Source organism: Myotis brandtii, unplaced genomic scaffold (assembly GCF_000412655.1).
Source record: "Myotis brandtii unplaced genomic scaffold, ASM41265v1 scaffold277, whole genome shotgun sequence".
Lineage (NCBI taxonomy): Eukaryota > Metazoa > Chordata > Mammalia > Chiroptera > Vespertilionidae > Myotis > Myotis brandtii.
Genome location: NW_005360548.1, coordinates 1297154 through 1318205, shown reverse-complemented (window position 1 = coordinate 1318205; position 21052 = coordinate 1297154). Strand labels below are relative to the sequence as shown.

The 21052-nt window shown below is 45.8% G+C and overlaps 2 protein-coding genes across 2 annotated transcripts in view; one reads left to right on the top strand and one right to left on the bottom strand.

The window, feature by feature from the left end:
- Positions 1-4485: 4485 nt before the first annotated feature.
- Positions 4486-21052, bottom strand: part of FCGBP (Fc fragment of IgG binding protein) — a 46732-nt gene continuing 30165 nt past the window's right edge. The window contains 7 exon segments of the mRNA XM_005868840.1: positions 4486-4655; positions 4778-5055; positions 13567-13950; positions 17534-17733; positions 18786-19359; positions 19607-20178; positions 20975-21052. Coding sequence (XP_005868902.1) covers positions 4646-4655; positions 4778-5055; positions 13567-13950; positions 17534-17733; positions 18786-19359; positions 19607-20178; positions 20975-21052 — 2096 coding nt within the window. The 3' untranslated portion in view covers positions 4486-4645.
- On the top strand, positions 7340-8329 carry LOC106726525 (putative olfactory receptor 52P1). Its single transcript, XM_014541730.1, has one exon. The coding sequence runs from the start codon at positions 7340-7342 to the stop codon at positions 8327-8329; it is 990 nt and encodes a 329-aa protein (XP_014397216.1).

The window sequence follows — 21052 nt, the reverse complement described above, 5'->3', positions numbered from 1 at the left end:
CTCTCTCATTGATGTTTCTAACTCTCTGTCCCTCTCCCTTCTTCTCTATAAAAAAAATCAATAAAATATTAAAAAAAAAAAAGAATTCTAACTAATTGGAAAGAAATTATGGTTTTGATGTAATAGAAGGCATGAGGCATTTGGAAGGGAAAAAATGGATACTAAAGCTGGTTATTTCTGAAAGTTGTAAGGTTTGTGAAGAAAGGTTTGTGAAAGTTGTAGAAAGTTTGTGAAAGTTGTAGAATGTTTGCGAAGAGAAATGTTGAAAGGAAGTTGTATAAATGACACAGGCCAGTAAGCCAACAGTAGAATAGGGAAATTGAGATGGTTAAACAGCAATTTGGAGCCATCTAGTAAATCCTATCTGCCCTAAACCAAGGACACTTAAGAGTAAATGATTTGAATTTTGCCTCCCTAACCAGAGGGTAAATAGCTTATATCAACATACTCAGGGAGACAGATAGCAGAAATCCAATTAGTGTCATCTGCTGACCACACCCAAGGACAAATGAAGTTAGAGAATAAACCTCATGTGGGTGAGTCCTTTTCTAGTCTTAAAAGGGAAAAGGTCTTTCCTGTTTTTGCCCAGGAAGTAAAGTTATTGAAATGGTTATATGTTATATTAATCAGGTACTTGATTATTTATTTATTTATTTTTTAAAAGAGCCATTGTAATCATGGGAACTGAAAGTTGCTAGCCTATGTTTGTGTTTAATACCCTTTTGTCACCTTGAATTCCTAATAATAATGATATCTGCTCTTTTGGTATAATGAGTTTGACAAACTTCCCAGGGTTTAAATTTTAAAATACTTTTTCTGGACCTAAATTGGCTTTAGTCATTCCAATAGACCTTGGAATGCCTCAAGGATTTGTTTTCTCTCTCATGAAGGAAAATTTTCTACTTATAGATACATGGGAAACTTTGTCAACTAAAGGAACAACTATATTCTATTTATATATGCATATTAAATAGATTCTGATATGCTTTCATTTATAACTAATTGTTAGTTATAATATTGTGGATTATATTTTGTAGAAAGGACAATATCCCATTATAATTAAGTTCATAACTGTGTCATTTTAAATTTCTTCTTGTCATTTAGAGACAGTCACTGTTTTGTTATGATGCATCTGGAAAAATATACATCTTCTGAGGGATCCATGGAAAGGACTGATATTTTCAGATCATACCCTTTGAACTGGATGCAAATTATTAGAACTCTATAAAGTATCTGGATTTATAGAAATACTGGCAGGAAAAATTAGAAGAAACAAAAATTTGATTATGGGGCTGAATAAACCAAAACTAATTATATAGGTTTTGTAAGTTTTGTTGAAGGTTTCTTTTTCTGTCACTTGCTTGTTCATATATTCAACCACTGTCTTTTTCTTATTAATTTGCATATTGTAGATATTAATCCTTTATTAGGTATGTTGTAAATCTTTCCTCCAAGTGCACCAGGTGGTGACAGTGGCATGATAAGAAAGGCAGGCAACCCTAGCTGGTTTGGCTCAGTGGCTAGAGCGTGGCCTGCGGACTGAAGGGTCCCAGGTTTGATTATGGTCAAGGGCACATGCCGGGTGGTGGGCTTGATCCCCAGTAGGGGGCGTTCAGGGGGCAGCTAATCGATGATTCTCTTTCATTGATGTTTCTCTCTCCCTCTCCCTTCCTCTCTGAAATCAATAAAAATATATTTTAAAAAAAAGAAAGGCAGGCAGATTTCAGGTATGTTTTGATATAATCTAAGAGGATATGTTGATGAACTGAGTGGAGGGCAAAGGGAAGGGAGAAAGCAAGAATAAGTTCCCATTTTCTGGCTGCCAGACTGAGTTGTGCTACTCACTGAGGTGGGGAAGGTTATCCATGGGAAAGGTGGGGACACGTTTGGGAAGGAAGAGAGACTTCAATTTTTTCCTTGTGGATTGGGTAAACACATTAAATCCTCGTTCCAACTCTGGATGATAAATACTACTTTATTTTTTTTTAAATATATTTTATTGATTTTTCACAGAGAGGAAGGGAGAGGAATAGAGAGTTAGAAACATCGATGAGAGAGAGAAACATCAATCAGCTGCCTCCTGCACACCCCCCACTGGGGATGTGCCTGCAACCAAGGTACATGCCCTTGACCGGAATCAAACCTGGGACCTTTCAGTCCACAGGCCGACGCTCTATCCACTGAGCCAAACCGGTTACAGCGATAAATACTACTTTAAATATAATGCTATTGACTGACAGTTTCTGTCCCCTCAAAATTCTTTTTAAAAAAATTTTAGTTACATATTTTCATAAAGGTTAAAACAAAAAATATTGAATAAAATAGCTCTGTTTATAAATTACCAAATTATATTCCAAACAAATAACAAACCACATTAAAGGGGAAAAAGTACTAACTCAAGTAACTTTTTAACACAGAACTTTGATATATACTCTTAGTCTAAAGATGAAAAGAATTACAAACAAATACAGAACTCTACCTAACAGGCTTGTTTTTTTACAGTGGCATGGATTAGCAGTTCTGAAATAGTCTCTGTATATTGGAGGATTGAGTAAAAGATGAAATATGTTGAGAGCCAGGTTTCTCACTGTTGTAGGAGATACAGATATGAAATTGGGAAGGCCAAAACGCTGCGGTATTGGACTGGAACTGGAGGTATCAGCAAGAACTCCTGGACTTTTATGTGTGTATGTATTTCCTACTTCTGTCCACTGAGAGGACACAGAAACAATATTCTCTGGGAACAATTCAAAATTCTTATGTTGGAACCTAATCCCCAATGAGATGGTATTTGGAAATGAGGCCTTTGGGAGAGGATTAGGTCATTATGTTAGGGGCAAAAATAGAATATTGGGGACTAGCTATGGTTATGGGAAATATTAATCATGCTCTGTTAACCATGATTGCCTTGTGTGGTTAAAGAAAGGACATTCTGACCTGGCTGGGAGTTGTATGCCTCCAGGACCTGGGAGCCAGCTTTGGACCTTGGAATCAACCTTGAAACCATTCCATTCAAGAACTGCCTATTGCCTGGCTGGCGTGGCTCAGTGGTTGAGCTTCGACCTATGAACCCAGGAGGTCATGGTTTGATTCCCGGTCAGGGCACATGCCTGGATTGCGGGCACATACAGGAGGCAGCCAATCAATGATTCTTTCTCATCATTGATGTTTCTCTCCCTTTCCCTTCCTCTCTGAAATCAATAAAAATATTAAAAAAGAACTGCCTATTATCATTGAAAGATTAACAACCTTGTTGCCTGAACAATGGAGTCCCACCCCAGCCTCCTACTTACCCATGCCTGTAATCCCTAGTTCCCCATGTAATCCTTAAGCAGCTGGCTTATGGGGGGCTGCAAAGCAGATTTTTGTGGATGACCTGCTGCTCTCCCATGCTGCCGGCAGTATTGGAATAAACACTCACATATGATTCAACCCTGTCTCTGCTTAATTGGCTCAAGTAGTGACAGGCAACACGGACCCATTGATTGTCCAGTTACAATTAGGGTGGCACCTTTATGAATGACATTAGTGCCTTTATAAGAGGCCCCAGATAATTCCCTTGTCCTTCTGCCATGTGAGCACACACAAGAAGACAGCCATCTATGAACCAGGAAGCAGGCTTTCACCAGAACTGAATCTGCTGGTGCCTTGATCTTGGACTTTTCAGCCTCCAGAGCCTGAAATAAATTTGTTTATAACCCCCCTCCCCTATTATATGGTATTTTGTTACAGCAGCCTGAATGGACTAAGACACATGAGGAAACTAAGTGACAGAGACATTAACTTGTTAGGGTTAGAAATGATAAAGCTGCCAGGCTGGCAACCAAGTGGTCATGGTTCGATTCCTGGTCAGGGCACATGCCCGAGTTGCAAGGCTCGATCCCCATTGTGGGGTGTGCAGGAGGCAGCCTATCAATGATTCTCATCATTGATGTTTCTCTCTCTCCCTCTCTGAAATCAGTAAAAATATATTAAAAAAAGAAAAAGAAAAGAAATGGTAAAGCTAGACCTATTCCATTTGCTACTCCTGCCCTCCATCCAATCATTCATCTTTTTATCCACCCATTCTTCTAATACATTTCCCCATCTCCTCATCCCCTCATCCATCCCTCTCCCAATCCACCCACCTATGTTGCCACCCATCCATCCATCCATCCTTTCACCCACCAATAAATATTCATCATGTGCCAGATTCCCCAAGCATCTGACCCTACTATGCAGGCAGGAAGTCAGGAATAAAACACATGGGTGCCCATCCAGTGTGGCTCAGTGGTTGAGCATCTACTTATGAACCAGGAGGTCATGGTTCGATGCCCAGTCAGGGCACGTGCCTGGGTTGTGGGTTCTATCCCCAATGGGGGGTGTGCAGGAGGCAGCTGACTGATGATTCTATCATTGATATTTCTATCTCTCTCACCCTCCCTTCCTCCCTGAAATCAATAAAATATATATGTATATATTTAAAAAGACACATGGGCATGCAGCTTAGCTTAAGATATTTATTCAATGCTCTCACAATCAGCCTCAGCGGCTCAGCAGAGGGGGAGAGCAGGGAAGGAATACACAGTGATACAGTGCATCCTTGAATTATTGCAGCCTCCAGAGGGATCAGGTCCTGAAGTCCTCATTTCCAGTGGATAACTGGTCAGCCATGACTGCAAGAGACAGACACTTAGCACTTGCTCTTACAGACTGAGCACCCACCCAACTGCTTCCTTCCCATGAGGATCGAGGTGCCCTGGCCCCAAGTAAACTGGCTTCCATGCTACATCCTCACCATGGGGAGAAGTCCGGTGCTCTCCAGTGCTCCACTGTTGTATTTCCCTGGGAGTTATGCCCATCATTGGTCTGGTCCCCATCAAAGTTTCCACAGGCACCACACAGCATCCCAGCATGGTCACTGCTGACCATCACAGTCAGCTGCCCATTGGTGCCCAGCTGTACACGGACCCCTGCCTTCTGCTGGACTAGCATGGAGCCATCCGGATTCCGATTCACAGACACAGATGTTAACACTTCAGCTGGGAGATCTACTCGGACTCGGAGACCATTCACCTGTGTTTTTTTTTGCAGGGAGGGGGCGGGGGGAGACACAGAAGTTAGGCTAGAGCCACAGAAGAGCTGGGATGTTACCAGGACGAAGACCCCAAGCAAGATAACAAGTTCAAGGAGCAAAAGCAGAGAAGCCGATGCTGAAACAGATGAAGACCTGAAAGGATGGAGAGATGGATACATAATTTAGTTGGAGATTTGGATGGACAGAGAGAAGATTAGAGAGAGGATGAATGCAGAGATGGATCAACAGATCAATAAGCATATATACAAGGGGTTACTTTGTACCACATAGACCAACAATCAATCAAACCCCAGTGTCATCCTGTGTACATAGTTCTAGTTTTCAAAATAAAAGAACCCTTGAGCATGTCCTGTAAGTTAGTGGTTCCCTAACAAAAGTAACTTCACCCCTTATTTGTTTCAATGCTGATGTCTGAAGCCAAGTAATACCCTAGCAAGCATAATGATCACATGAGAAAATTACTGTTTCTCTATCATAGGCTGTAGACTCAGTTAACCTGGTAATCTTATGAGTTTTTTCCTTTATATAACTGTTGTCTCTTTTCATTGATGAATTAATCCTTCTAAAGTTAGACTCCCCAAAGAACTTTGTTTGAAAGAAAGTTCTTTTTTTTCTAAATCTTTTAGTATCTTGAGTCTTCCTCTGCCAGATGATTGAAGAGAGATGTAGACAGATAGAAAAGATAGGTAGATGGATCTGAAAAGATGGATAGATGAATGGATGGATGCATGGATGGAGGAATAGACAGGTGGGAGGAAGGAAGGAAGGAAGGAAGGAAGGAAGGAAAACTCCTGGTCCTATCAGGCTTCTCCCTCTTGACCACTTGGCTTGCCGTTGTGTCGGTGAGTGTGGTGGACGGGGAGCTCGAGCTAGCTTGAAATAAAGGACTCTTTGCTTTTGCATCGGACTGGCTGGCTCCCTGGTATGGTCTAATGGGGATCTTGAAATCTGGGCATAACAATAGTACTTTCACATTAAAGCCACTGGAGTCCAGTGAGTTATCCCTGTTACAAAAATTGCCAAGAAAATGCCTTGGGTAACAATAATTGGCTTTAAAATCTCAAAGTTGTAAAGGCAAAATAAATATAACTAAAATGGAGGGGATATGATAAAGCTTTTTCAGTGATAATTATATATGCCTAAACATAGTTTTCCAAAGTCTTTGGTAACTTAAAACTTTGGAAGAGTTTGCTAGGTTAAATAATAAAAATTATTAAATATCTAGGTTTTTTTTGAAGTAACAGGATACTGAAATATTAATTTGAGTTTGCCTTGTATGGAAAGTCTACAGGATAGATTTGAATCTGTTAATGAATAAGTCTTGTATTTTATTTGAAATCTCTTAAAATGTGAATGTATTGCTAATCCAAGGAATGTTAATTACTTATATGTCATCTAAAAATAAAGGTTCCTAAAGGTTAAGAATTCTAACTAGCCGAACCGGTTTGGCTCAGTGGATAGAGCGTCGGCCTGCGGACTGGAGGGTCCCGGGTTCGATTCCGGTACAGATAAAATGTGAATAAAGGTTTAATGCAGAAGTAGACTCTAAAAGACTGGAAGTGTCTGTTTCAGAAGTAGAACCCTGTTTAGGATTAACTTCAAAATCTTAGGAAGTGGAAACTGGACATGTGAGGGTACATAAAGCATGTTCTGGAATTTCAAATGAAAGTTCATCGGGGATATTGGGATTATCTCTTGGTTAGTGAAAGCAGTGGAAACAGCTATGTTAATCTTATGATCATAAATAATTATCAAGCACTAGGTCCCAAACCAGAACCCATTCTAAGTTCAAAAACTAAACAAAATGATGTCCATCTTCATTCAGGGAACTGTTGGTAGTTTGGGTTCTGCCTAATCTCTCCCCATACTCCAGAAAAGAAAGGCGAGAAGGAGGTGGGGGAGGGGGGGAAAGAGAAGAGAGTGAGAAAAAGAGAGAGGTCTAGTACTTTTGAGGACAATAGGTCTTAGCTAGAAAACAACTCTAATTAATATAAATGCTTATTTGAGCCCTGTCTCACATTCATTAATTTTATTTAACAAGTATGGTATATCAGGCACTATTCAAAGCTCTTTACAAATATTAACCCATACAATTCTCTTATCAATCCTACAGATTGTACTTTATTAACCCCATTTGATAGATGATAAAGCTTGCCTAACATTGTATAGCTAATAAGTGTTACTCTACTGTCACTGATACCCCTGTTCTGTGTTGTCTCTTCAGGTAATGTGACATAGTGTGTGAGCTTCTGACCAGATATGATGCTCAGAACTCTTGGCCAGACCATGGAGTCTCCAAATCACACTAATCTGGACACTTCTCTTTTCTTCCTCCTGGGCATCCCAGGTCTGGAACAGTTCCACCTGTGGCTCTCACTCCCCGTGTGCTGCCTGGGCACTGCTACAATTGTGGGCAACATAACCATCCTAGTTGTTGTTGCCACCGAACCAGCCCTGCACAAGCCTGTTTACCTGTTCCTATGCATGCTCTCCACCATTGACTTGGCTGCCTCCTTTTCCACAGTTCCCAAGCTCCTGGCCATCCTCTGGTGTGGAGCTGGACATATCTCTGCCTCTGCCTGCCTGGCACAGATGTTCTTCATTCATGCCTTCTGCATGATGGAGTCCACCGTGCTGCTGGCCATGGCCTTTGATCGCTATGTGGCCATTTGCTACCCGCTCCGCTATGCCACTATCCTTACTGACACCATCATTGTTCGAATTGGAGTGGTAGCTATGGTGCGGGGCTCCATGCTCATGCTCCCATGTCCCTTCCTCATTGGGCGTTTAAGCTTCTGTCAAAGCCATGTAATCCCACACACATATTGTGAGCACATGGCTGTAGTGAAGCTAGCCTGTGGAGATACTAGGCTTAACCGTGTGTACGGACTGACAGCAGCACTGCTGGTCATTGGGGTTGATCTGTTCTGCATTGGTCTCTCCTACGCCTTTATTGCACGAGCTGTCTTTCGCCTCTCATCTCATGAAGCTCGGTCCAAGGCCCTAGGGACCTGTGGTTCCCATGTCTGTGTCATCCTAATCTCTTATACACCAGCCCTCTTCTCCTTTTTTACTCATCGCTTTGGCCACCACGTTCCACTCCATATTCACATTCTTTTGGCCAATGTCTACCTGCTCTTCCCACCTGCTCTTAATCCTATGGTATATGGAGTTAAGACTAAAGAGATTCGGGAAAAGGTGGTCAAGATGTTCCAAAAGGGGCAGGGAACTGGGGTCAAGGCATCTGAGTGATCCAGAAATATAGAAGAGACTTAGTCCAAAAGAAAGGAAGCTTTTCAAGATTAAATTATCCTCAGTATTTGAAATTGGAAAAAAGTTTTAATAGGGTGATGATGCCCTCCACAGTACCTTTTAGATCATTTCCAAGGTTGAAAAAATCACAGAGGAGATCAAGTTGGTTCAGCATTTTTAACTTCCATCTAAGAAAGCATGACATTGGGAGAGTCTTCCAACCTAGGTTACAAGAGCCTCTGCATAGTCAAAGAAACTTTCCTCAGTTCTTGGCCCTCTCCAAATACAGAGGCATATATTTCTAACCTATATTTTAGGCAATAGCTGCTATTTTGCCATCTACAAGGATCAGAAGATGGGACCATACAGCAAGAGTGAAAGAAACTAGAGCTACAAGAGACCATAAGAAGCCTGAAACAGCAATCAGAAAGAATATATGCACCCTTTTGTTCATAGCAGCATTATTTACAACTAGAGGCCCAATGCACGAAATTTGTGCAAGAGTAGGCCTACCTTCCCCCGGCTGCTGGCACCGGTTTTCCTCTGGCACCCAGGACCTGGGCTTCCCTCCTTCCAGCCACAGACAGGTACCCGGGAACTGGGCTTCCCTTACTGCCCCGACTTCATCCAGAAGGATGTCGGTCTAATTAGCATATTACGCTTTTGTTATTATAGATAGCCAAAATCTGGAAACAGCCCAAGTGCTCATCAGTAGATGAGTGGATAAAAAAGCTGTGGCACATTTACACAATGCAAATTGTACCTTTTGCAAGAGCACAGATGGACCTGGAGAATATTAGGCTAAGTGATATAAGACAATTAGAGAAAGACAAACACCATATGACCTCACTTATTTGTGGAATCTAATGAACAAAATAAACTGGCAAACAAAATAGAAAGAGGCATGGGTACATGGAATAGACTGACAGATGTCAGAGGGGAGAGAGGAGAGGAGGACTGGATGAAAGGTGAAGGGATTAGCCAAAGTACATATTGTATAACCCATAGACAGACAACAGTGTGCTGATAGCCAGAGGGAAGGAGGGTGTTGGGACTGGAGGGAGGTGGGCAAAGGGGTGAAAATGGGGACAACTGTAACAGTATCAACAATAAAAATAAAGTTAAAAAGGAACCCATAGAGCATATCTTTGCATTGTCTATGTAATTCGATGTGTATATAGTACATATTCTTAAAACAGAATCTGGGCTTATTCCCAACCTTGGCCAATTGAACTAAAAATAATTTGGTGCCAGCAATATGAAAATGTGTCAAGATCACACAAAAAAAATTAAAAAGCAAAGTCAGGTCTTTTGAAACTATTCTTCTCTATAGAAATCTAATAACCAAGGTTTCCTTAAAAATACTAATGAAACGCAGTTTTTATTCATTAAAGAAATGTGGGAGACACATTCAGAGATCTGGGGTTTTTTTGTTTTGTTTTGTTTTTAATAGGCAAGAAGACTTATATTCTCTTTGAACTTTTTACTCCCTAGGTCAGCCTCTTTTTGTTCTTCCCTTTTCCAAAAAAACAAAACAAAGATACAAACAAAAACAGTAACTGATAGTCTCTCCATGTTTCTGCCATGTCCCTTTTGCTTGGTGATGTATGTTCTAGTAGGGCAGTAGAGAGCAGATGGATTTGAAAAATTGAGCGGCTCAATATTTATGGGCCAATTTATGGTTTAACCAAACCCAATGGTTTTAAGAGGGAAAATGTGCAATAAATATGCATACATATACATACAACTTCTAGCTTCTTCAACATTGGTTCCTAAGACAGTCTGAAACATTTCTCAAATGTGCTGTGCCAAGCAAACATTAGGTAACAATAATCCTTCTGCTCACCCTGAGGTGGAAATTTTCACACATTAAAAGAGAATTGAGGATAATGGCCTTTCCCTAGCAGAGTGCATTTTGCAGCACTTAGTACGTGCAATGTGCACATGACAGATTCTCCTACCTAGTAAAAACCTCAGCCTCAGTTCCTGCTAACATTTAACTCTGTGTAATGTAATATAGGTCTTTAAATGCTATCTTGACCCAGTTTTGAGGCCCTTTCTCCTCAAAGGAGAGGCTGGCCATTTCTCCTTCCTGAGTAGCCAATTAAGTCCACACTCCCAACCACCTCCCACGTTGGCTCCCACACTCCGGACCACTGTACACCTGCCCTAATTGCTCTAGGGCCAGGTACCAGACAACCAGCATCTATGCTGCAGAGCCTGTTGAAATTATTCAAATTAGCCAATTCTAAACCTGTTTGTCCTGCCTCACCCTTTCTTTCCTTCAAAAACCAAAATAAAGGCTCTTGCCCATAGTTCCCTCTCTCCCTCTGCCTCCTTACTGACCCAGGAGCTTCCCCTGAGTGGCCTTGAGTGGTGCACTGCTTTCTCCAGGGAACTGTGACTACAGCAAACTATAAAAATCTTTCTGATTTCTCTCTCTTGATCTGTTCTGACCTTACCATACCTCACCCAAGGTAATATAGTTACAAGAGGAGGGAAGGAAGGAAAAGGACGGACAGGGAAGGGGAGGAGGAAGGGAGGAAGGGAGGGAGGGGAGGGGAAGGGAGGGGAAGAAGGAAGGGAAGAAGAGAGAGAGTTGAAAAATGGAAAGTGGGAGAAGAGGAAGGAAAGAAGGAAGGGAGGAAGGGAGGAAGGGAGGGAGGGGAGGGGAAGGGAGGGGAAGAAGGAAGGGAAGAAGAGAGAGAGTTGAAAAATGGAAAGAGGTGGGAGAAGAGATGGCTAGAAGGAGGGAGAGAAGAAGAAGGGATGGATGCAGCGAAGGAGAGCTGGAGAGGTGAATGGAAAGTTTAACCAGGCTGCAAGCTTTAAAAGTATAAGGACTGGGTCTGAGTCATCTGTGTTACCCAGCACATGGACTGAGGCAGAGGGAACAGGGCTGACTGTAGTCAGAAAACCAAACTTTTCCTGGGCACCCCCTAGGTTCCAGGCCCTGATGTGGGTACTGGCGACAAAGTAATGACCAAGATGGACAGGACTCCTGCCCATCTAAGGATCATATCTAGTGATGAAGGAAGGCAGCAAACACAAACAAAGAAATAATGGATAACTTCAGATAGTGATAAGAGCCTTGAAGGGAATAAAAGAGAGTAATAGCATTGAGATTGGGATGAAGAGCGAGAGGGTCTGCAGGTATTCAGGAAAGATCTCCCTGTAGGAGCAATGCTGGAACTCAGACCTGAAGGACGAGCAGGAGCCAACTCTTAGAGTCTCTGGGAGAAGAGCACTGCTGCAGTGGGAACAGCAAATGAGAAGGCCCGAGGTGGGAACAAGCTTGGCTTCTATACAAATAGCATACAGGCCCGTTTGGCCTGTTATTAGCATAATGAGGCAGGGAATGAGGCTGGAGAGGCCAGAAGGAGTTGTTCTCTCAAGGACTTGTAGGGCATGGAAGGGAGGTGGCTTGAGTTTGGAACGCTGTTCTGGGAAAGCCACTGCAGAGTTCTAAAGAGCAGAATGACCTGATCCATTTTATAATTTTAGAATGGATCTATTGGCTGTGTAGAGAATCATTTCTTGAAAGAGGAGGTGTCCGTTAACCTGAATTATGAATCAAGCAGATGGCCAGAGAAAAGGACTGATTGGTCCAGAGTACACTAACGAGAGAACTCCTGCCTGGCCAGTGTGGCTCCGTGGTTGAGTGTCAACATATGAACCAGGGGGTCACGGTTTGATTCTTGGTCAGGGCACATGCCCAGGTTGCGGGCTCTAACCCTTGGTTGCAGGAGGCAGCCGATCAATGATTCTCTTTCATCACTGATGTTTCTATCTCTCTCTCCCTCTCCCTTGCTCCCTGAAATCAATAAAAATATATTTAGTCCTAGCCAGTTTAGCTCAGTGGATAGAATGTCAGCCTGCAGACCGAAGGGTCCCGGGTTCGATTCCGGTCAAGGACACATACCTCAGTTGCAGGTTCCTCCCCGGCCCGGGCCCTGGTCAGGACTCTTGCAGCAGGCAACCAATTAATGTGTTTCTCTCACATCGATATACCTCTCTCTTCCACTCTCTCTAAAAATCAATGGAAAAATATCCTCAGTTTTTTTTTTTATTTTTATTTTTATTTTTTTTAAAGAGAGAACTCCAGCCCCCCTACTTCCACCAGGGCTGAGTCTCGGACCATCGCTGTGCTTTGGTGGAAGGATGTAAACCATCCACTGGGGGAGGAGTGTGTGGAGCCCGGGCTTTATCTCCCGACTGGACCTAGAAGACACCAGTGGATATCTCTGCAATCAATAAACAGGTCGTGGAAATAGAGATGTGCTCATCTGGGAACGTTAGTGCAACCTGACATCTATGCTTGGGTCATGGGCTCTATCATATATGAACTATAAATGAGGAGACTATGAGTCAGCATTAGTCCTGTTAAGCCAAACAGATTCTCTCTTTCAGAAATCTGGAATTGGGGTGATGAGAACCATGGGTTTAGCAAATAAAAGGCAGTTGTAGGTGACAGGAAGGCAAGGGGCAGAATGGAGGGGGCACATGGGGCTGGAACGGACTCTTGATGCAAACAATGGGCCTGAGGGGTCCCTAAGAGAAAGCAGAAGGATCAAGTGGCCTGTGATTGACAGTGTCAGTGGAAATTCCCACTGAGCACTGTAGTTGGAATCCATCTTGGTTCCCTGTATCTACACACTTACCACCAGCGCCCTGTTCCCATCAAAGTGGTTAAGAGCATGGGTGCTGGTGGGTTCAAGCTGGGTCTCCTAGGCATTCTCTGAGTGACTTGAGTAAATGACTTTACCTTTTTGGGCTCTAGTTTCCCTCATTATACATGAAAGTATAAATGAGGATAATAATAGTTCCTGTGTCATGGGGATACTGTAAGGAGTCACAGAAAATGAAGATGATTTGGAAAACAGCAAGTCTAAAAGATGAAGGTGCACATCCAGACAATACTGCCAGGGCACCTGGATCCAGCCTCTCCTGAGGCTCTCTCCCTGGATGTTCTAATTATGCGGGCCAATGAATTCACTTTGCTCAAGGAAATTTGAATTTGGTTTTCTGTCATTTGCAACCAAGAGTCAAAACTAACATCAAAACTAGTTAATGGCCCTGGCCAGGTAGCTCAGTTGGTTAGACCAAATCCAGAGACCAAACTGTAGAGATCTAGATAAAGAAAACAGATAGCAAGATAGACAGGCAGCCAGGAATGGAGGGACACCGAAACAGGAAGACAAAGCCCAAGGGAGACATGCCCTCGTGCCAAGGCTTACCCACACGCCCTTGTTTGGGGTCACAGTCACCAGCCCATCCTGGAAGAAGATGTGAACCTGACCCACAGCTTCAACTTTGTCATGGCAAGAGTGGACATCAGCGAGCACACGGAACCAGGGGATGGTCTTCTGTATTCCTGGGCAGCGGGAAGAGAGCTCGTAGATGCCAGGGATTCTGACAGTACTGTGGGCTCCATCAAAGGTGGTGAGATTGGTGCCCATAAAGAGGGAACAGAGACCAGGGGGGACCCAGCAGTCCCGGGACCCAGCTTCGACCTCGCATACGCGACCCAGAGGGCAGCCAGCTGCCTGGCATGTCAGGCCAGTGCTTGAGGAACAGGAACAGCGCTCACTGCAGTCTGAGCTCAGCAGGGAGGAGTTCACCTGTGCACAGAGAGGGGCCAGGTTACCGTGGTGTGGTCGATTGCAACAATGACCACAATCCTTCAACCTTTTGAACGTATGCAGATCACTTTGCAACAACTCCCATTAAGAAATGTAGTTTATTTCCCCTTCCCCACAGATCCAGGTTGGCTTTAAGACTATGCTTTGGTTTTCACAATGCAGCAGAAACAGTGCTGTGTCAGTTTCAAGCCAAGACCTCAAGACATTACAGCTTCTCCCCCACTCTCCTTCCCAGCCACCATGAAAACAAGCCTGGGTCTGCCAGAGGACAAGAGACCCCGTGCAAGAGAGACAACAATCCCCACTGACGACACTCTAAACTAGCTCCAAGCTAACTCACCGGGGGGCTAGAGTTACATGAGTGAGCCTAGAGGACAACAGAAGAACCATCCAGGTGAGCATAGCCCAAATTGCAGGGTTGCAGAAATGTGAACTAAATAAATAGCTATTTTAAGCCACTAAGTTCTGAGGTAGTTTGTAACCTAGCAAGAGCTAACAGACACAGGTAGGGGTGAGCAGGAAACATCTCAGAGTCCTGGCACCCACAGTCCAGAACATAGGGCCCTGGAAATCCAGTTCCAGGAAACTACTTTCTCCTGTGTGCTTTTCCCCTACCTAACCAACTGCTCTTTCTTCACCCATTTTCAAGTTCCTCCCAAATCCTTAATGCTTCCTTGCCCAAGGTTCAGTCCTTAGATCTTTTTTTCCCTTTCTATCTTATTTACTATCTGATGATCTCAACAAATAAACTGGTGAACAAAATAGATCCAGAGACATAGAAACATGGAACAGACTGACGGATCTCAGGTGGGGAGAGATTAACCAAAGAATTCATATGCATATGCATAACCCATTGACACAGACAATAGTGTGGTGAAGGCCTGGGAGGTGGTGGAGGAGAGGGTCCGTGGGGAAAAAAGGGGGACATCTGTAATACTTTCAACAATAAAGATAATTATTTTTTTAAATCTCATGAAAACTATAAGTAGTGTCTGCTCCTTAATTGGACCTGATCCTGGGGGTGGGTGATTGTTATAAAGGACATTATGGGGACAAGTGGTGAAATTAGAATTACGTCATCAGATTATATAATAGTATTGAATCAGTGTTAATTGCCTGATTTTGAATTGTACTGTGGTGGTATTAAACAAATTTCCTTATTCTTAGAAAACCCACGCTAAAGCACTTAAAGGTAAAGGGGCACTGTGTCTGTAACATATTCTCAATGGTTCAAAAAATGTATATATATATATTTATATAGAGAGGATGATAAAGCATACATGGCAAAAGGGCAACAGTTGAGTTCTTTGTACTATTCTTGCAAGTTTTCTTTAGTTTGAAGTCTTTAAAAACAAAAGTTCGAAAACTTTAAAATAAATGAATGAAATAAAACAAATAAATACCATCTCTAAACTGATGACTCCCACATTTGTATCTCCACCCCAGGTGCACAAATCCAAAAAACCCTTCAGCACTGGCGGAGCGGGATGGAAAAAGACAGGGGGCTGTGGGAGTCCAGAGGTACCTAACCCAGCCTAGGGGGTCAAGGAGGGCTTCCTATTGGCTGTGAGACCTGAAGAAGCAGAAGTTTGGCATCTCTTTCTCCAGAAGTCCTGCACATCCAGACCCTCTAGCCCACCTTTTTGCCATTAGTAACACTGGGATGAATGAGAGTGAATGTGGTTACCCACCTTTCTTTTATTTAATAAATATGCTTTTGAAGAAGTAGGATGCCTAGTAGTTCAGAGGGTGAGCCCAGGCTGCTGGCTGTGCTTCGCAGTATCATCACTTTCTAATAGGCAGCCTTGAGCTGACTTATCTTTATGCAATTTCTGTATCATTCAAATGTCTCATGGGATATTATGATTATTAAATGAATTAACATTTGTAACAAACTTGGAACAGAGTAATGAAGTGGGTAAGTAAGAAATTAGGAAAATTCCCTGGCAAGTGGAATGAGGAAACTGAGACCAATGGTTGAACAAATGGCGGAACGGCTGAGCAATTAACAGCAAGCTAATGCATCACAAAACCCTACCCTCCCTAAGTGAAGATGCCTAAGAGCAAACGGTTTAAATCACCACAGTCATGGAGGTAGATGACAAAACCCAGTTAGATCCAGACTAATTCAAGATAGAGGCAAAACTGACCAGACTCCATTATATACCCATTTAAAAATATCAGCCTAGTAAATAACACACCCAGAAATCTAATGAAAACTCTGTGGAGATCCTCCCCTAGCACCTCCCCTAAAATTCCTGCCCATAGAAAACAGATAAACCCCGCAGGACAAAGAACACCAACCAGCACAGTTCTTCTGAGCGTGCCTGCGCTCCTTTCCTCAGGTGTGTCCTTTTGCCTTCTTTATCCTTCTTTATCTTATATTCCCAGGTGATTCTAATGTGCAGCCAAGGTTGAGAACCACTGCTAAGAGTTCTGATGAGACTCACAACCAGGAAAGCAGTGGGCAGTGGCAGCTCATCTCAGGTTTACCTCCTGATCCTGTCTCCAAGGACCTTCTTTTGCCTCACTGTCCTAAGCTTTAATAACTCACTTTCACCTGAACTTTATCTTGAATTTTTTCCTGCACAAGTCAAGAACCTGGAAGTCACCTGACATGCAAAAGGTCCCAAACCTTGCCAGAAGCAGTCTGGTAACAAGAGTAAGAGCTCAAAAACATAAATAATAAAAATAAATCATCTATAACAAAAATAAATTAACTTTCAACTTACATTATTAAACTGTTTTTAGCTGTACTACCTACTGCACTGTTCCAGCCATTAGGAATTTTAGGGGAGGTGCTAGGGGAGGATCTCCACAGAGTTTTCATTTTACTGAGCAGTGGAGGGCAAGGTCCAGTGCTCAGTGGGTGCCTTTCATGTGCAAATTGCACCCAATCCTCAGACACCGATGGCTCAAGGATGATGATAAACCCCATTTTACAGATGAAAAAATGAGGCTCAGGGAGCGGACTGTAGTAGGTGAATAACAACCATACAGCCCCCTAAAGATATCAAGTCCTAATGGCTGGAACCAGTAAATGTTACCTTATATGGGAAAAGGGTATTTGCAGATGTGACTAAATTAAGGATCTTGAGATTGAGAGATTACCTGGATAGGCCTTAAGTGCAATCATGTATATCCTTCTAAGAGAGAGGCAGAGGGAATTTTTATGTCACACACAGAAGAGGAGTATGACACAGAAACAAAAACTGCAGTGATGTGACCATAAACCAAGGAATGCCTGCAGCCACCAAAAGCTGGGAGAGGCAAGCAGTGGATTCTCTTCTAGAGTCTCTGGAGAGGGTGCTGCCCTGAGCACAGCTTGATTTTGACCCAGTGATCTGATTTCTGATTCATGGCCTCCAGAACTGTGGGGGGATAATTTCTCGTGTTTTAAGCTACCAAATTTATGGTCATTTTGTCACCACAGCCACAGGAAACTAATACAGGATGTCACAGCTAGGAAATGTGGATGGCTCCTCTCTCCCCATCCTTGAGTAGGTCAGCAGTCTCCCTCAAGCCCCTCCACCCTCCCTGCCCACCTCAAGCCTCTACTCACTGGCAAGTATCGGCCATCATGGGTGCAGCCGCAGTGCTGGACAGGGACGCAGATGCCCTGGGAGAGCAGGTAGCGATCGTCACACTCACAGCCCTCAAAGCAGTGGGAAGTGCAGCCCATGAGGCCCGAGAGGGCTGCACAGGAGCCCTGGCAGGAATGTGTACAGATGGAGTAGTGGCTGTGGGCAGGGCACTTGAGTGCTGCAGAGAGAGAAGGCAGGGTGGGGTCATGCCTGCACACTGAGCCCTGGGGACACAAGTGATGAAGACAGCTCCAGGCCCTGCCCTGGAGATCACATCAGTGGGATAAACAGTGCTGGCCCAGTGAGATCAGAGCTGCATCGGGGAAATATAGGCAGAGTGGTCAGGGCGAGGATGGGGCAACAACGGAGCTGAGGACCCAGGGGAAACCTTCAGGGTGAGGCGCAGGGCTCTGGCTGAGCAACTGGTGGATGTATGGCTGCCCTGAGGTAAGTACCAGGGTTGGGAAATAAGAGGATCAAGTTGGGATGAAAAGCTGTTATCATACGGGAACATAGCAGGTATGAAGAACACTAAGGACGCCCAAGAGGAAGTGTCCGGGAAGCCACTGGAATCCTGAGGCTAGCAGTCAGGAGAGAGGTCAGGGCTAGAGACAGACAGTGTCCACGCTCAGCACTGAAGACAAATCTAAGGCCATGGAGATGGATAATGGCCCTGAAAGTAGGTCCTGCCCTGAGGAGAACGAAGGAGACACAGCCCTGCCAGAGAGGCATGAGGGCCCCTTGCCTTGTCCTAGAGATGGGAGGGGACACAGCCCTGTCCTGGGGATCTGACGGAGTCAGATACCCCCTCACTGGGGGGCATCTGAGAGGCAGAGTCCTGGGGATCTGAGGGGGCTGCAGCCTTGTCCTGGGGATGTGAGGGGATATGTTCCCATACTGTGGGGTCTGGCTGAGTCGCAGACTCAGGCTTTATTGTGTACTAAAGACCTGCCAACCCACCCTTCCAGGTCACCACAGAAAGGGTCCAGGATGAGACCTAAGGAGAACTGCATCTGAGGTTTTGGAGAACGGGACCCTGAAGGAGTCTGAGAAGGGCCAGTCAGCGAGTTGGCCAGAGAGAAGCCAGTAGGGTGTGCTGAGGGAGAAGCTAGGGTGGAGGTCCTTCAACAGGGAGGGACTGCTCCTAAGATGCAAGCAGGACTGGAAGCAGATCAGGGGGCATCCTCAAGCCTGGTCTGGAGGCCTTTGGGGAGCCCTATGGGCACTTACGGCAGAAGCTGTCTGTCCTCCAGGGCTTCACGGCCTTGTTGGCTGCCTGGCAGGCCGCTGTGTAGGCAGCCAGGCTACGGCAGAGGAAGGTGCTGTTGCCCTTATGGGCACACAGGTCAAAGACGCACTGGCGGAAGTACTCAGAGGGGCTCAGCACCGGGTGGCAGGCTGCGAAGGCGCCCTTGGGGTCCCGGAGCTGCCCGCAGGCCTTGATGCTCTCATACGGCGCTGTCTCCTCTGCTGAGCACACAGGCCAGCCCTGGGGCCCAAAACCTTCGCCACATCCTTGGGAGGAGCCGGGTGCCCGCCATGCAGCTCCAAAGGCATCCACGCTGGGGGCCACAGTGCCACTGGGCAGAACAAAGTCGTCACTCCAGTTGCCATTGAAGTTTCCACAGAGGCCACAGGTTCGGCCATGGAAGGGGCTGGGGACGGATATGAGGATGTAGGCATCACCATCAAAGAGAAGCCGCAGCCCCTTGGCTGTCTGCAGAACCATGTTGCGGCCCTCAGCAGTCACCTGTACGTGGCCCACAGCCACAGGCAGGGCCACAGCCTCGCCGTCCACAGTGACCTGGGTGGAAGGATCAGGTGGGTCAGGGACTCACAGAACCACAGATAAGGCAGGATAAGGCTGTCCCCTTAGACTCCCAGGGTGGAGCTGTGTCCCTCTTGGTCACTTTGGGGTGGGGCAGTGTCCTCCTTAGACCCCTAAGGAGAACCATGTCTCCCAGAAACTTCCCAGGGCAGGATCCTGTCCCCTCAGTGTCGCCAAGGCAGGGCCCCTTTCAGATTCCCAGGGCAAGACCATGTCTACTTACCTGCAGGCCATGAGCCAGGCCCACAACTTGGCCAGCCACAGTAACCACCAGGCGTTGGGGATCTCCAGCCGCATTCTTTTCAAGCACAATGGCAAAGTCCTCATCCCCAGGCTGTGGGTGGCAGACTCGGGCCAAGACATAGGAGCAGGAGCCATGCAGATCATAGACACGTCCATCAAGAGTATTGTAGTGGATGCCCCCACTGACCACACAATGGCCACAGCCTTTAGGGTGACAGGCATGGACACCATCCTTTATTCGGCACTCCTCATAGGGTTGGCAGGCTGTGCCCTCCTGGCAGCTGACTTGGCCGCCCGGCCCACACTCACAGCGCCGCTCGCACTCAGGGCCTGGGTAGAAGGCCTCGCCCAGGGGGTAGTAGCGGCCCTCGTGGAGGCAGCCACACTGGCCCACAGGCACGCAGGTGTCGCCGCTGAGCACAAAGCCGGCATCGCAGACGCAGCCCTCCCGGCAGGCTGGCTCACAGCCTTCTGGCGCCGAGAGGCTGGGGCAGCTCACAGGGCAGGAGTCACCACAGAGCTCGTAGTGGCTGTGGGCAGGGCACTGGAAGGCTGTGGGGACAAGAGGGGATGGTCCAGGGGGAGGTGCAGAGTGGAAGCACCTGCCCACCTGGGTCTGAATGCTCTACCTGCCTTTTTCATGAGTGAATCTGTCCAGGGATCTGAGCGGGTGTCAGATCCAGCACATCCAACCGGGAAATTCAGTGTGGGGCTCCGGGGACCAGGCCTCTCTGACCATCTGATCAACCATATCTATGCAGGTCTAAGCCAGCTGTGGGTATTCAGGATGTGAATCTGACTGGGGGTGGGGCCAGATGTGTCTTGGGGTGTGACTCGTGTGAATCTGTACCTACCTGCCTAGGGCTATGTCCGGGTCAGGATTCCACCTGGGTGTATCTGCCCGGTGTCTCTAACCCGCGTCCCTGTCTGATGTTATTGGACCAATTCCTGTGTATTTCAGTGTCTGAAACAGTGCAGGGGCATCTGACCAGGTGTGACTTCCAAGGTCTCCGTGAGCAGGGGTACCTGGGAGAATCTACTTCACCGGGTGTGTCTGGCTGTGTAGCTCTGACGGGGGTCAGCCAACCCCCTTTATCTGCCTCAGATATCTGTGCGCATGTTCCCCGAGGGTCTGCTGGACCCAGGTGTTCTGACCAGGTGATTCAGAGCCTCTCCCACTGCAGTATGTGAGCTGGTGCATTTAGCGAGTGAATGCCAAGATGTTTCTCTGACGGAGCTAGCTGGCTCGGGAGAGGCAGGTGGAGGAGAAGGCTCTGGTCTCTGAGCCCTGTGAAGGGTGAGGCGGGGAGACCCCTACTCTGCGGCCCACGCATGGATGAGTACTCACGGCAGAAGTCCGGCCGCCTCCAATCGCCGAGCTGGGCCCCAGCGGCCTGGCAAGCTGCCACGTAGGCGGCCACGGCCG

Coding starts and splice junctions, on each gene's coding strand:
- LOC106726525 (XM_014541730.1), top strand. CDS start 7,340: ATGCTCAGAACTCTTGGCCAGACCATGGAGTCTCCAAATCACACTAAT.